Raw genomic sequence first — 11,830 nt, forward strand, 5'->3', positions numbered from 1 at the left:
GGCCTCAGCGTGGAGACGAACTCCTGGCCACAGCATGGGCCGAAACATCCGGCCTCAGCATGGGCTCGAACTCCTGGCCTCAACGTGGGCTCGAACTCCTGGCCTCAGCTTGAACTCGAACTCCCAGCCTCAGCTTGGACTCAAACTCCTGGCATTGGCGTGGGCTCGCACTCCCGGCCTCAGCGTGGACTCGAACTCCCAGGCTCAGCGTGTGTTCGAACTCCCGGCCTCAGCGTGGACACGAGGTGAGACCCAATGTGGTCTGGGTCAGAAGGACTGTTATTCTGAAATAGTAGGAACTGCAGATGCTGGAGAATCGGAGACAACAAGGTGCAGAGCTGGATGAACACAGCAGGCCAAGCAGCATCATAGGAGCAGGAAGGCTGACGTTTCGGGCCTAGACCCTTCATCAGAAAAGGACTGTTATTCTGATCTCTTATTTCTCTATTTTTTCTAATTTATTGCTGGACTTTATATTTCTTTATTTTTCTAATTGTTTTCCTTTAGAAATTGTACTTAAGAATCTGTACATCAGTATGTTGGTACCTAAGATGGAGCCGTAAGTGGCGACTAGTAAATGCTTCACTGTCGTTGTATGAATATGTGGGGCAATAAAGCTAATTCTAAAATTCTGTCATCAGCAAACTGATCGTCTCCCTGTCATAATTGTCCCCCACTGCCCTTACATAAGCTACATTGTAAACTGCTCTAGCATCCATCCAAACAGGAGAATCTAGGGTTTGCTTCTTTTAATTAAAAAAATGGACAATCACAATACTTTTCTGCTGTTGTTGCTCTTTGATCAAGGGGATTTAGAGAATTGTGTGGTGCTGTTTTCTGCTGTGCATCCTGTACAACCCACCAGTAAATTAATTATAGGTGCCCTTAAGCAGAAGACCACCAAGAATTCAGGAACTGTAATGGGTTGCAGTAGCTGGTGAGCGATCCTCTAATTATAAGCTGTGAAGGAGATGGGTTTACAACAGTGAAGCACTGTCATTGCTAGTTCATTTACTCCATTCACTGCCTATGGATACTCAAGGGGGCAATTGCAAGCAATCTTCTTGCCTTTGTGTTGCATTACATCCGCACACACATGCAGTTACAAGGAGTATTTACAGAATACTAATTAAGGAAAGTGCTGTGTTCCAATCTGATTCCTATTCACATCACAGAACAGATTTATGCATTCTTCAGAAACCACACTGGAACCATGCTCTGAGCATTATGGAGGTTTTCTTGTCAGTAAGGTGGCAAGCTTAAACTGCGTTAGGCTTTTTTCCTTTTCTCTCAGGCTGTGCTCTTTCTCCTCTAGAACAGAGAAGCATAAAGGGTGAGCTGATAGCGTGTTTTAAATTAACACAGGTCTGATTTGGTAGATGTCAAAAAGATGCTTTCACTGTCAGAGAAATCCAAAACTAGAGAACCATAAATACAAACTAACCACAAATAAATTTAAAAGAGACGCTTTACCCAGTGTGTAATGAGAATATGTATTTGAAGGGAAGCTGGATAATCATGTGAAGTGGGTGAAGGTTTAGAGGATATATTGATATGATTAGACAAAGTATGGGTACGGGTGAGTGGGTGAGTTCATGTGAAGCACGGCACGTTTGGACTGAATGGCCTGTTTCTGTGCTATAAATTTGATTAAAAGAAAGCTGCAACAATTACAATCCAACACCCTTTGTGCAATTCAGTGAGGATTCATCTCCTGCTAGCTCCTTCTAACATCCTCTGGTCTCTAAGTGATACAGACATCTTTAGATATCTCTTTCCATCACATTGATCTTTTTTTTTATACCTCACCTTTTGAACTCCGCTGGACCAAGGAATTGCCACAGGAATGATAGAGTTGAATCAGAGATAGTAGGAACTGCAGATGCTGGTGAATCCGAGACAACAAGGTGCAGGGCTGGATGAACACAGCAGGCCAAGGAGCAGTTATTCAACACTGCAAATTTTGTCAGCGCTCTTCCCACTTGACTACAGACAAGGCATGCAAAGTTAAGATCTTTGGGGGTGGGTTAAGACCATTGTCTCAGTTGTTAATGCATTGTAGGCCTGGGCCCTACAGACCAGGGTGTCCCTGCAGAGTCAGTTATTTGTCAGCAGACAGCAGCTACAATTGGCCACAACCCTTGTAGGCTAAGGACAATTTACGCATCAGCCGAGCTTTATTCTCTCAGTTGTTATGTGCAGTTTACAGCCCAGAAACAGGCTCTTTGGCCCAACTGGTCTTTGCAGGCTTTATGTTCCAAACCAGCCTTTTCCCACCTTTCTTTAACTCACTGTATCAACATAACCTATTCCTATCTCGAAGTGCTTGTCTCATATATTTGTGAATACTGGGTAACGATAGGATGAGGCAATATCTTCTTGAATTGCTCACCAAGATTCTCTGGAGTTATGGCATAGTGATGGCAACAAAAGGTCCCCTACTCCAAAAGGAGTAATTTTTTGAAAAAAATTATTCATTTGTGGGATGTGGACATTGCTGGCTGGCCCAGCATTTATTGCCCGTTCCTAGTTGCCCTTGAGAAGGTGGTGATGAGCTGTCTTCTTGAACCACTGCAGTCCACCTGCTGTGGATTGACTCAAAATGCCATTATGGAGGGAATTCCAGGATTTTTCCCCAATGACAGTGAAGGAACGGTGATATATTTCCAAGTCAGGAGGGTGAGTGGTTTGGAGGGGAACTTACAGGTGGTCATGGGTTTGGAAGGTGCTATCTGAGGATCTTTGGTGAATTTCTGCAGTGCATCTTGTAGATAGTACACACTGATGCTAACTGAGCATTGGTACTAGAGGGAGCAGAGGCTTGTGGATGTGGTGCCAATCAAGCGGGTTGCTTTGTCCTGGATGGTGTTGAGTGTTGTTGGGGCTACACTCATCCAGGCAAGTGGGGAGTGTTCCATCACACTCCTGACTTGTGCCTTATAGATGGTGGACAGGCTTTGGGGAGTCAGGAGATGAGTTACTCGCAGCAGTATTCCCAGCTTCTGACCTGCTGTTGTAGCCGCTGTGTTAATGTGGTGAGTCCAGTTGAGGTTCTAGTCAATGATAACCCCCAGGATGTTGATAGTGGGGGATTCAGTGATGGTAACACCATTGAATGTCAAGGGGTGGTGGTTAGATTATCACCTGTTGCTGATGGTCATAGCCTGGCATTTGTGTGGCACGAATGTTACTTGCTACTTGTCAGCCGAAGCCTAGAAATTGTCCAGATCTTGTTGCATTTGAACATGGACTGTTTCGGTATCGGAGGAGTTGCAAATTGTGCTGAGCATTATACAATCGTCAGCGAACATCCCCACTTCTGACCTTATGATTGATGGAAGGTCATTGACGAAAGAGCTGAAGATGGTTGGGCCTAGGACACTATCCTGAGGAACTCCTGCAGAGAGGTCCTGCAGCTGAGATGACTGATTTGCAGCAACCATGACCATGTCAGGTATGACTGTAATCACCAGACTCTGCCTCCCCAGGGCTGTCACTCTCACCTCGCCTTTGGAATTCAGCTCTTATGTCCATGTTTGAACCAAAGCTGTAATGAGGTCAGGAGCTGCGTGGGCCTGGTGGGACCCAAACTGGGCGTCACTGAGCAAGTTATTGCTGAGCAGGTGCTGCTTGATAGCACTGTTGATGACACCTTCCATCACTTTACTGATGATCGAGAGTAAACTGATGGGGCAGTAATTGGCCAAGTTGAATTTGTCCTGCTTTTTATGTACAGAACATACTTGGGCAATTTTTCACATTGTCAGGTAGATACCAGTGTTGTAACTGTACTGGAACAGCTTGGCTAGGTAGTGGCAAGTTCTGGAGCACAAGTCTTCAGTACTATTGCCAGAATGGTGCCAGGTCCCGTAGCCTTTGCAGTATCCAGTGTCTCCAACCATTTCTTGATATCACGTGGAATGAATCGAATTGGCTGAAGGCTGGTATCTGTGATGCTGGGGACCACTGAAGGAGGCCGAGGTGGATTATCCACTCGGCACTTCTGGCTGAAGATTGCTGCGAAAGCTCCAGCCTTGTCTTTTGCACTGATGTGCTGGGCTCTCCCATCATTGAGGATGGGGATATTTGTGGAGCTTCCTCCTGCAGTGAGTTGTTTAATCAACCACCACCATTCATGACTGGATGTGGCAGGACTGCAGAGCTTAGATGTGATCCATTGGTTGTGGGATCGCTTCGCTCTGTCACTTGCTGCTTTTGCTGTTTGGCATGCAAGTAGTCCTGTTTGGTGGCTTCCCCAGGTTGATAACCTCATCTTCAGGTATGCCTGGTGTTGCTCCTGGCATGCCCTCCTGCACTCTCCATTGAACCAGGGTTGATCTCCTGGTTTGATGTTAGTGGTTGAGTGGTGGATATGTCGGACCATGAGGTTGCAGATTGTGCTGGAGTGCAATTCTGCTGCTGTTCATGACCCACAGCGCCTCATGGATACCCAGACTTCAATTGTTAGATCTGTTCAAAGTCCAGTCCCATTGATAGAGCCACACAACATGATGGAGGTTATTTTCAATGTGAAGGTGGGACTTTGTCTCCACAAGGACTGTGTGGTGGTCACTCTTACTGATACTCAAGAGTGATATTGCAGGGAAAACATAGGCTCATTAAATGGGACTGGCAGCCAGGACAGGCCAGGTGATAACCTTGGTAAGTAAGAATAGGAAGTAAGAATCTCTAACAGATTTTCTGTCTTGGATTTTCTCGTGAGGGAATGGAATGTAATGATGACCAAATCCCTCGCACCAGGAGATACTCCACTGCACAGGAGTTCAAGAGAAAAAAGAGAGTGAAACCAATAATGATTGGAGATTCTATGGCACCAGGATGGTATGTTGCCTCTTGATACCAGGTCAAGGATGTCACTGAGCAGCTGCAGGACATTCTGAAGGGGGAGAGAGAAAAGGAGGAACTCATAGTTTATGTTGTCACCAACAACACAGGTAAAGTGAGTGAGATAGTAATATGGTAATAACTTAGAAAGGAGGTAGTAATCAAAAGGCAGTAATCTCAGGATTTCTCCCAGTGCCACATGCTGGTGAGACCTAAGATTAGGTAAATAGACTGACTGAATGCATGACTGGAGGGATTGTATGGGGAAAAAGGCATTTAGATTCTTGAGACAATGGGGCTTATTCTGGGGAAGATGGGACCCGTACAAACCGGGCACATTGCAGCTCAGCAGGACTGAGACCAATATACTCGCAGGGGCATCCACTGTGAGGGAGGATTTAAACGAGAGGAGTGAGGGATGGAAATATGAGAGGGGAGACAAGAATGAGGAAAGCAAAGATGGAAATGTAAGATAGAAAGTGAAAGCAGAAGGCAGAGTAAACAACAGGAGGCAGCAAATAGGGATGGAACACAAAACGTTATGCAAAAATGTCAGAACTAAAAATCTGAAGGTACTATATCAGAATGCATGGAGCATATGCACTAAGTTAGTAGAATTAACAGTGCAAAAATGGTATGATATGTTTGGAATTACAGAAATATGGCTGCAGAGTGATCAAGGCTGGGATGGAACATTCAATGGTATTTATTCTTTAGCAAAGACAGGCAAAACTGAAAAGGAGGATGGGCTGCTAGTGAAAAATGAAATCAGTATACAAGAGTGAGAACAGATTTAGTGTCGGAAATCTAGATGTGGAATTAATCTGACTGTAGTTAAGAAACAACATTGGACATAAATATTAGTGAGAGTTATCTGTAAGCCTCCAAACAGTAGTGGTGGGGGTAGGTAGAAAATTAGAGATGCATGCAACAAGGGTACTACAATAATCCCATGTGATTTTAAGACCACATTAATGATAATAAACTGAGGCAGATGAATTCCTGGAGCCTGAACAAGATGGTGTTTTTTAGACCAGGACATGGAGTAACCAACTTGGGGCAAGCTATCCTGGATTTTATTTTTGCAATGAGAAAGGATTAATTCATAATTCTAAGAAAAAAATGAACATAACATGATAGAATTCATCACTGGGATGGAAAGTAAAGTAGTCTAATGCCAAACTACGATCCTAAATCTAAACAGAAGAAATTGTGAAGGCATGAAGGGTGAATTGGCTGCTATAGACTGGGTAACTTCATTAAAGGACATGACAGTGGGTAGGCAATGATTAATATTTAAGGAACAAATACATGCTTTGTAGCGGTTATGCATTCTTTTTGAGTCATAGAACACAACACAAAAAGTGGCCATGCATGCTTAACAGAAGAAATTAAGGATTGAGTCATATAAAGTTTGTAGAGAAAAGTAACAAGCCTGAAAACTGGGAGCAGTTTATAATTCAGCAAAGGACAACTAGAGTCATGGAGCATTGGACAGAAATCACATAACACCAGGTCCTAGTCCAACAGATTTATTCGTAAACAGAAGCTTTTGGACAACCTGTTGGGCTTGAACCTGGTGTCATGTGACTTCTGACCTTGTTCAACCCAGTCCAACACTGGCACCTCCACATACAGCATACAAGCAGACCCTTTGGCCTAACTCATCCACACTGACCAGACATCCCAGTCCGACCTATTCCCATTTGACAGCATTTGGCCACCATCCTTCTAAACCCTTCCTATTCATACACCCATGCAGATGCCTTTTAAATGTCATAATTTTATCCATCTCCACCACTTCCTCTGGCAGCTAGTTGCATACACGCACCACCCTCTGCGTGTAAAAGTTTCCCCTCAGGTCCTTTTTAAATCTTTCTCCTCTCACCTTAAACCAATGCCCTCTAGTTTTGGACTCCCCTACCCTGGGATAAAGGCCCTTGTTTTTTCACCCAAATCATGGCCCCCATGATTTTATAAATCTCTATAAAGTCACCCTTCAGTCTCCAACACTCCAGGGAAAAAAGCCCCAGGCTATTTAGCCTCTCCTTAAAGCTCAAACCCTCTAGTCCCATAATATCTTTGTAAATCTTTTCTGCACCCTCTCAAGTTTAACAAAAACCAAAAGAACTGTGGATGCTGTAAATCAGGAACAAAAACAAAGTTGCTGGAAAAGCTCAGCAGGTCTGGCATCATCTGTGAAGGAGAAAACAGAGTGGACCCGAAACGTTAACTCTGTTTTCTCCTTCACAGATGCTGCCAGACCTGCTGAGCTTTTCCAACAACTTTGTTTTTGCTCAAGTTTAACAACATCCTTACTGCAGAAGGGAAACCAGAATTGTGTGCAGTATTCCAAAAATGACATACCAACTCCTATACCCAATGCTCTGACCAATGAAGGCAAGCATGCCAAACACCTTTATCACCACCCTGTCTACCAGCGACTATGCGCCTACACCCCTAGGTTAGTGTGTTTGGCAATGCTCCCCAGGGCCTTTCCAATAACTTTCAGTCCTGCCCTGGTTTGCCTTACCAAAATCAACACCTCGCATTTATTTAAATTAAATTCCATCTGCCACTCGTCAGCCCATTGGCCCATCTGATCAAGATCCCATTGTACTCTGAGATAATCTTTCTTCACTGTGTTATTTGCAGATTTACTAACCATACCTCCTATATTCACATCCAAATCATTTATATAAATGACAAAAGGCAGGGGACCCAGCACTGATCCTTAGACCTCCGGTCCGAAAAATAATCCTCCACCACATCTTCTGTCTCCTACCTTCAGGCCAATTTTGTATCCAATTAGTTGGTTCCCCTGGATCCTATTTGATCTAAACTTACGTACCAGTCTACAATGTGGAACCTTGTTGAAAGCTTTGCTGAAGTCCATATAGACAACATCTACTGCTCTGCCTTCATCAGTCTTCTTTGTCACCTCTTCAAAAAACTCAATCAAATTAGTGAGACAGTTTCCCATGCACAAAGCCATGCTGACTATCCCTAATCAGTTCTTACCTTTCCAAATGCATGTAAATCCTGTCCCTCAGAATCCCCTCCAACAACTTACCCACCACTGACCTAAGGTTCACCGGTCTGTAGTTCCCTGGCTTTTCCTTACAGCCTTTCTTAAATAATGGCACCACATTAGCTAACCTTCAGTCTTTCTGCACCTCACCCATGGCCATTGATGATACAAATGTCTTAGCAAGGGGCCTAGCAGTCTCTTCCCTAGCCTCCCACGAAGTTAATAAGTTGAATATGGGGTAAAAAATACAGCATGAGAGTAAACTTGTAAGAAACATAAAAGGGGACAGTAAGAGCTTATGTAATTATGTAAAAATAAAAGAATTACTGAGGACAAATATAGTAGGCCCATACAATCTGAATTGATAATGGAGAACAAGAAAATGGCGAGCAATTGAGCAACTACTTCAGTTATGTATTCACAGAAGATAACACAATAAACTTTGCAGAAGTGCTAGAGAAGCACGGGTCTTTTGGGAAGGAGATATTGAAGGAAATCAGTATTTTTTTATAAAAAGATGCTGGAGAAATTAATGGGACTGAAAGTTAATATGTCACCAGGCCCTGATAACCTACATCCCAGGGTATTAAAGAAGATGGCCATGGAAATAGTGGGTGTGTTGGTTGTCATCTTTCAAAATTGTGTAGATTCTGGCATTGCCTCAGTAGATTGGAAGGGGCAAACGTAAATCCACTATTTAAAAAAGGAGGGAGGGAAAAAATTTGGCATTACAGACCGTCAACCTAAAAACAATAGGAGGGAAAATTATGAAATTCATTTTAAAGGATGTGATAATAGGATATTTAGTAAATAAGTATTACACAGAGTCAATTGGATTTATGAAAGAAAGATATGTTTGACAAACTAATTGGAGCTTTTTGAGGACATAACTAGTAGAACCATTGGATGTGGTTCATTTGTTTTTTTGAGAAAGTTTTTGATAAAGTCCCACATAAGAGGTTATTGTGCAAAATCGAAGCACATGGGATTGGCGGTAATATACTGGCATGGACTGAGAATTGGTGAGACAGGAAACCAATAGGAGGAATAAATGGGCCTGTTTTTGGAGTGGAAGCAGTGACAAGTGGGGAACCGCAGAGATCAGTGCTCAGGCCCGAGCTATTCACTGTGTACGTCAGTGATGTGAATGAGGGAATTGAGTGTAATATTTCCACATTTTGTGAAAATAAAACTTGTAAAAATGTGACTGCGACTGCTGAAGGGGATGTGAAGAGACTTCAGGGCAGTTTAGACAAGTCGAGTGAGAGGGTGAATAAGTGTCATATGCCGTGTAATATGAAGACATCCGCTTTGGTAGGAAAATAAAGGTGGATTATTATTTAAATGGTGATAGATAGGAAATGTTGATGATCAAAGGGACCTAGATGTCTTTGTACAAAAGTCATTGAAAGCAAGCATGCAGGTGCAGCAAATAATTGGAAGGCAAATGTTGACCTTCATTACAAGAGGGTTTGAATACAGGAACAAGAAACTCCTACTGCAGCTTTACAGGGCCGTGGTGGGACCATACCTGAAATGTTGTGTGCAGTTTGGTCTCCTTACCGAAGAAAAAATATATTTACCATAGAAGGAGTGCAGCAAAGGTTTACCAGACTGATTCTTAGGATGGCAGATATGTTAGCCACACCTGGATTCATTGGAGTTTAGAAGAGTGAGAAGAGATCTCCTAAAACATACAAAACTCTGACAGGACTGCATAGACTGGATGTAGAGATGATATTTCCCTTAGCCAAGGAGTCCAGAACAAGGGGTCATAATCTCAGGATATGTGGATTGAAATGAGAAGTTTCTGTGAAATTTCTATCACAGAGAGCTGAGACAGATAAAGTCACTGAAGATGTTTAGAAAAGAAATGGCTAGATTTTTGGAGGCTAAAGGTGTCAAGGGATGTGGGAATTGAGCAGGAGTATGGTGTTGAGACAGAGGATCAGCCATGATCATGTTGAATGATGGACTAGGCTCATTGGGCTGAATGGCCTACTGTACTAATTTCCATATTTCTATCTAATTAAAGCACTTACTGCAACATTGTTTATCCCCTTTGAAAGTGAAACAAAGCCACCAAACCACTTCCCTGCTACCGTGAGAAATAACTTTCATTTTTAGAGGAAGCCAGTTTTTGTAATCCCAGACAATTGCTCAGAAGCAGAGCATTTTTATTCAAATGTTTCAACCTGCTTTCTCTGTTAGATATAACCAATGGAGCATCTGTGGAATGCTTTTTCTCACATAGTGACTTGTTAAAGACGCAGTTTGAAACTCATAAAGAGAAGTTTAGCGAAGATTCACAACTCTTCACAATTTATTTTCTTCGCAAATGCAGTATTGTTTCTGCAAGCTTCTTGCAATAGAGTACTGATTCTGTGTAATTAACTTACTTGTGAATAAATCTGTGTGTTAGTTTAACCTGAATGTTTGGGTCTGACAATGTGCTGCTTTACCACCTATGTCTAGAGGATAAGAGAGTATGGCAGGCCACCCAATTGATCTGCAAAGCTAACAGGTGGCACAGTGGTTAGTACTGCTGCCTCACAGCGCCAGGGACCCGGGTTCGATTCCACCCTCGGTGACTGTCTGTGTGGAGATTGTACATTCTCCCCGTGTCAGTTTCATCCCACAGTCCAAAGATGTGCAGGCTAGGGTGGATTGGCCATGCTAGATTGCCCTGTGGTGTCCAGGAATGTGCAGGCCAGATGGGTTAACCATAGAAAATTTAGAGATAGGGTAGGGGGGAGGGGTGGGATGCTGTTCAGAGGGATGGACCAAATGGCCTGCTTCCACACTAAAGGGATTCTATGATAAAACCTGTGATAACTGGTCATTGTTGGTCTCACAAAAAACTATCCAATTCATGGCATTACTTAAAGATGCAGGTTTCAGTTCATGGGAAGTAGGTATGCTGGTGGGAACTGCTTTTTCTACAGTGTGTGCAAATTTAGAATATCAGGAGTGTTCCTGAAATATAAATTCCTCTATTGTGCTTTCAGCAACATGAGCATATTTATGTGCACGGATGAATTGTGAGAATATTCCATTGGTCATTCAACGAAAAATAAAATGCATGCCTTCTTCCCTTCCTTTCAGATGCTGTTGGTGAATCATGGCTAAAGTGCACGAAGGCTCTGTGCAGTGTTCCCTGTGCAGTGCCTGTTCCCGTAGAAACAATGTTCTGCTCTTCACAAACACAACAGGGTTTGTCTACGATTGTGTTTATCAACAAATATGCATTTGAACTGACTTCGTCAACCCGTTGATATTAGCTCATTGCAAACATGACCCAGCGTTCTTTTGAAACTCTGCATAAATAACCCAAATTATTCCTCTTCTGCTGTATGTACATATGGAACGTTCCATCATGTCGTACCTTCATCCGAAATTTCATGTTATAATAGTTAGATGGTTCTGTATTTATTGTGTTCAGTTGAATAAAGTTTTTGTTTTGGAAATGCACTCACTGGTTTCCTTCATCCAGCACCTGTCAGTTTCAGGAAGTAGGTATCTTTAATGGGTGCTAATGAACTGATGGGGAACACCACCTGCAGTTTGGATGTCAGGGCTCTGAAATGAACAATGCACAGCATTTAGAAGTCCTGACTCGATGGGACATGAATTCCCAGGCCCAAAACCTCGATCTGTGTTGGGCAAGGCTGATCTCAACCAGGCCTGAGACTGACATGGCAACAAGTCAGCTTGCACACTTTGGGGCCTGTCTGGGAGAGGCAAGTACAGCTTCCAGTCATTATCCACTGACTCCTACTGGAGAGTGCAAGTTTCAGCAAAATTAGCTGCTGACAATGATCCTAAATGCAAACGACGGGCCAGTTAGGTGACGGCTGATTTGTTTGGGAGTGTGTGCAGACTGCTGTTTTTTATCACTATCTTTCTAAGAAAGGCTGCAGGCTGCCGATGGTGCAAGCTCCCATTGTGTTGAAT

At 43.1% G+C, this 11,830-nt stretch overlaps 1 protein-coding gene across 2 annotated transcripts in view; it reads left to right on the plus strand.

Moving 5' to 3' along the window:
* The window catches only part of LOC109920692 (MICOS complex subunit mic25a-like), a 419,169-nt gene extending 407,822 nt beyond the window's left edge, over positions 1–11,347 (plus strand). For both annotated transcript variants that reach the window (XM_048606552.1, XM_048606553.1), the window contains one exon: positions 10,982–11,347. In XM_048606552.1, coding sequence (XP_048462509.1) covers positions 10,982–11,005 — 24 coding nt within the window. In that variant the 3' untranslated portion in view covers positions 11,006–11,347. The remainder of the gene's footprint in view (positions 1–10,981) is intronic.
* Positions 11,348–11,830: the final 483 nt, after the last annotated feature.

Source organism: Rhincodon typus, chromosome 16 (genome assembly GCF_021869965.1).
Source record: "Rhincodon typus isolate 14 chromosome 16, sRhiTyp1.1, whole genome shotgun sequence".
In the NCBI taxonomy this organism is placed as follows: domain Eukaryota; kingdom Metazoa; phylum Chordata; class Chondrichthyes; order Orectolobiformes; family Rhincodontidae; genus Rhincodon; species Rhincodon typus.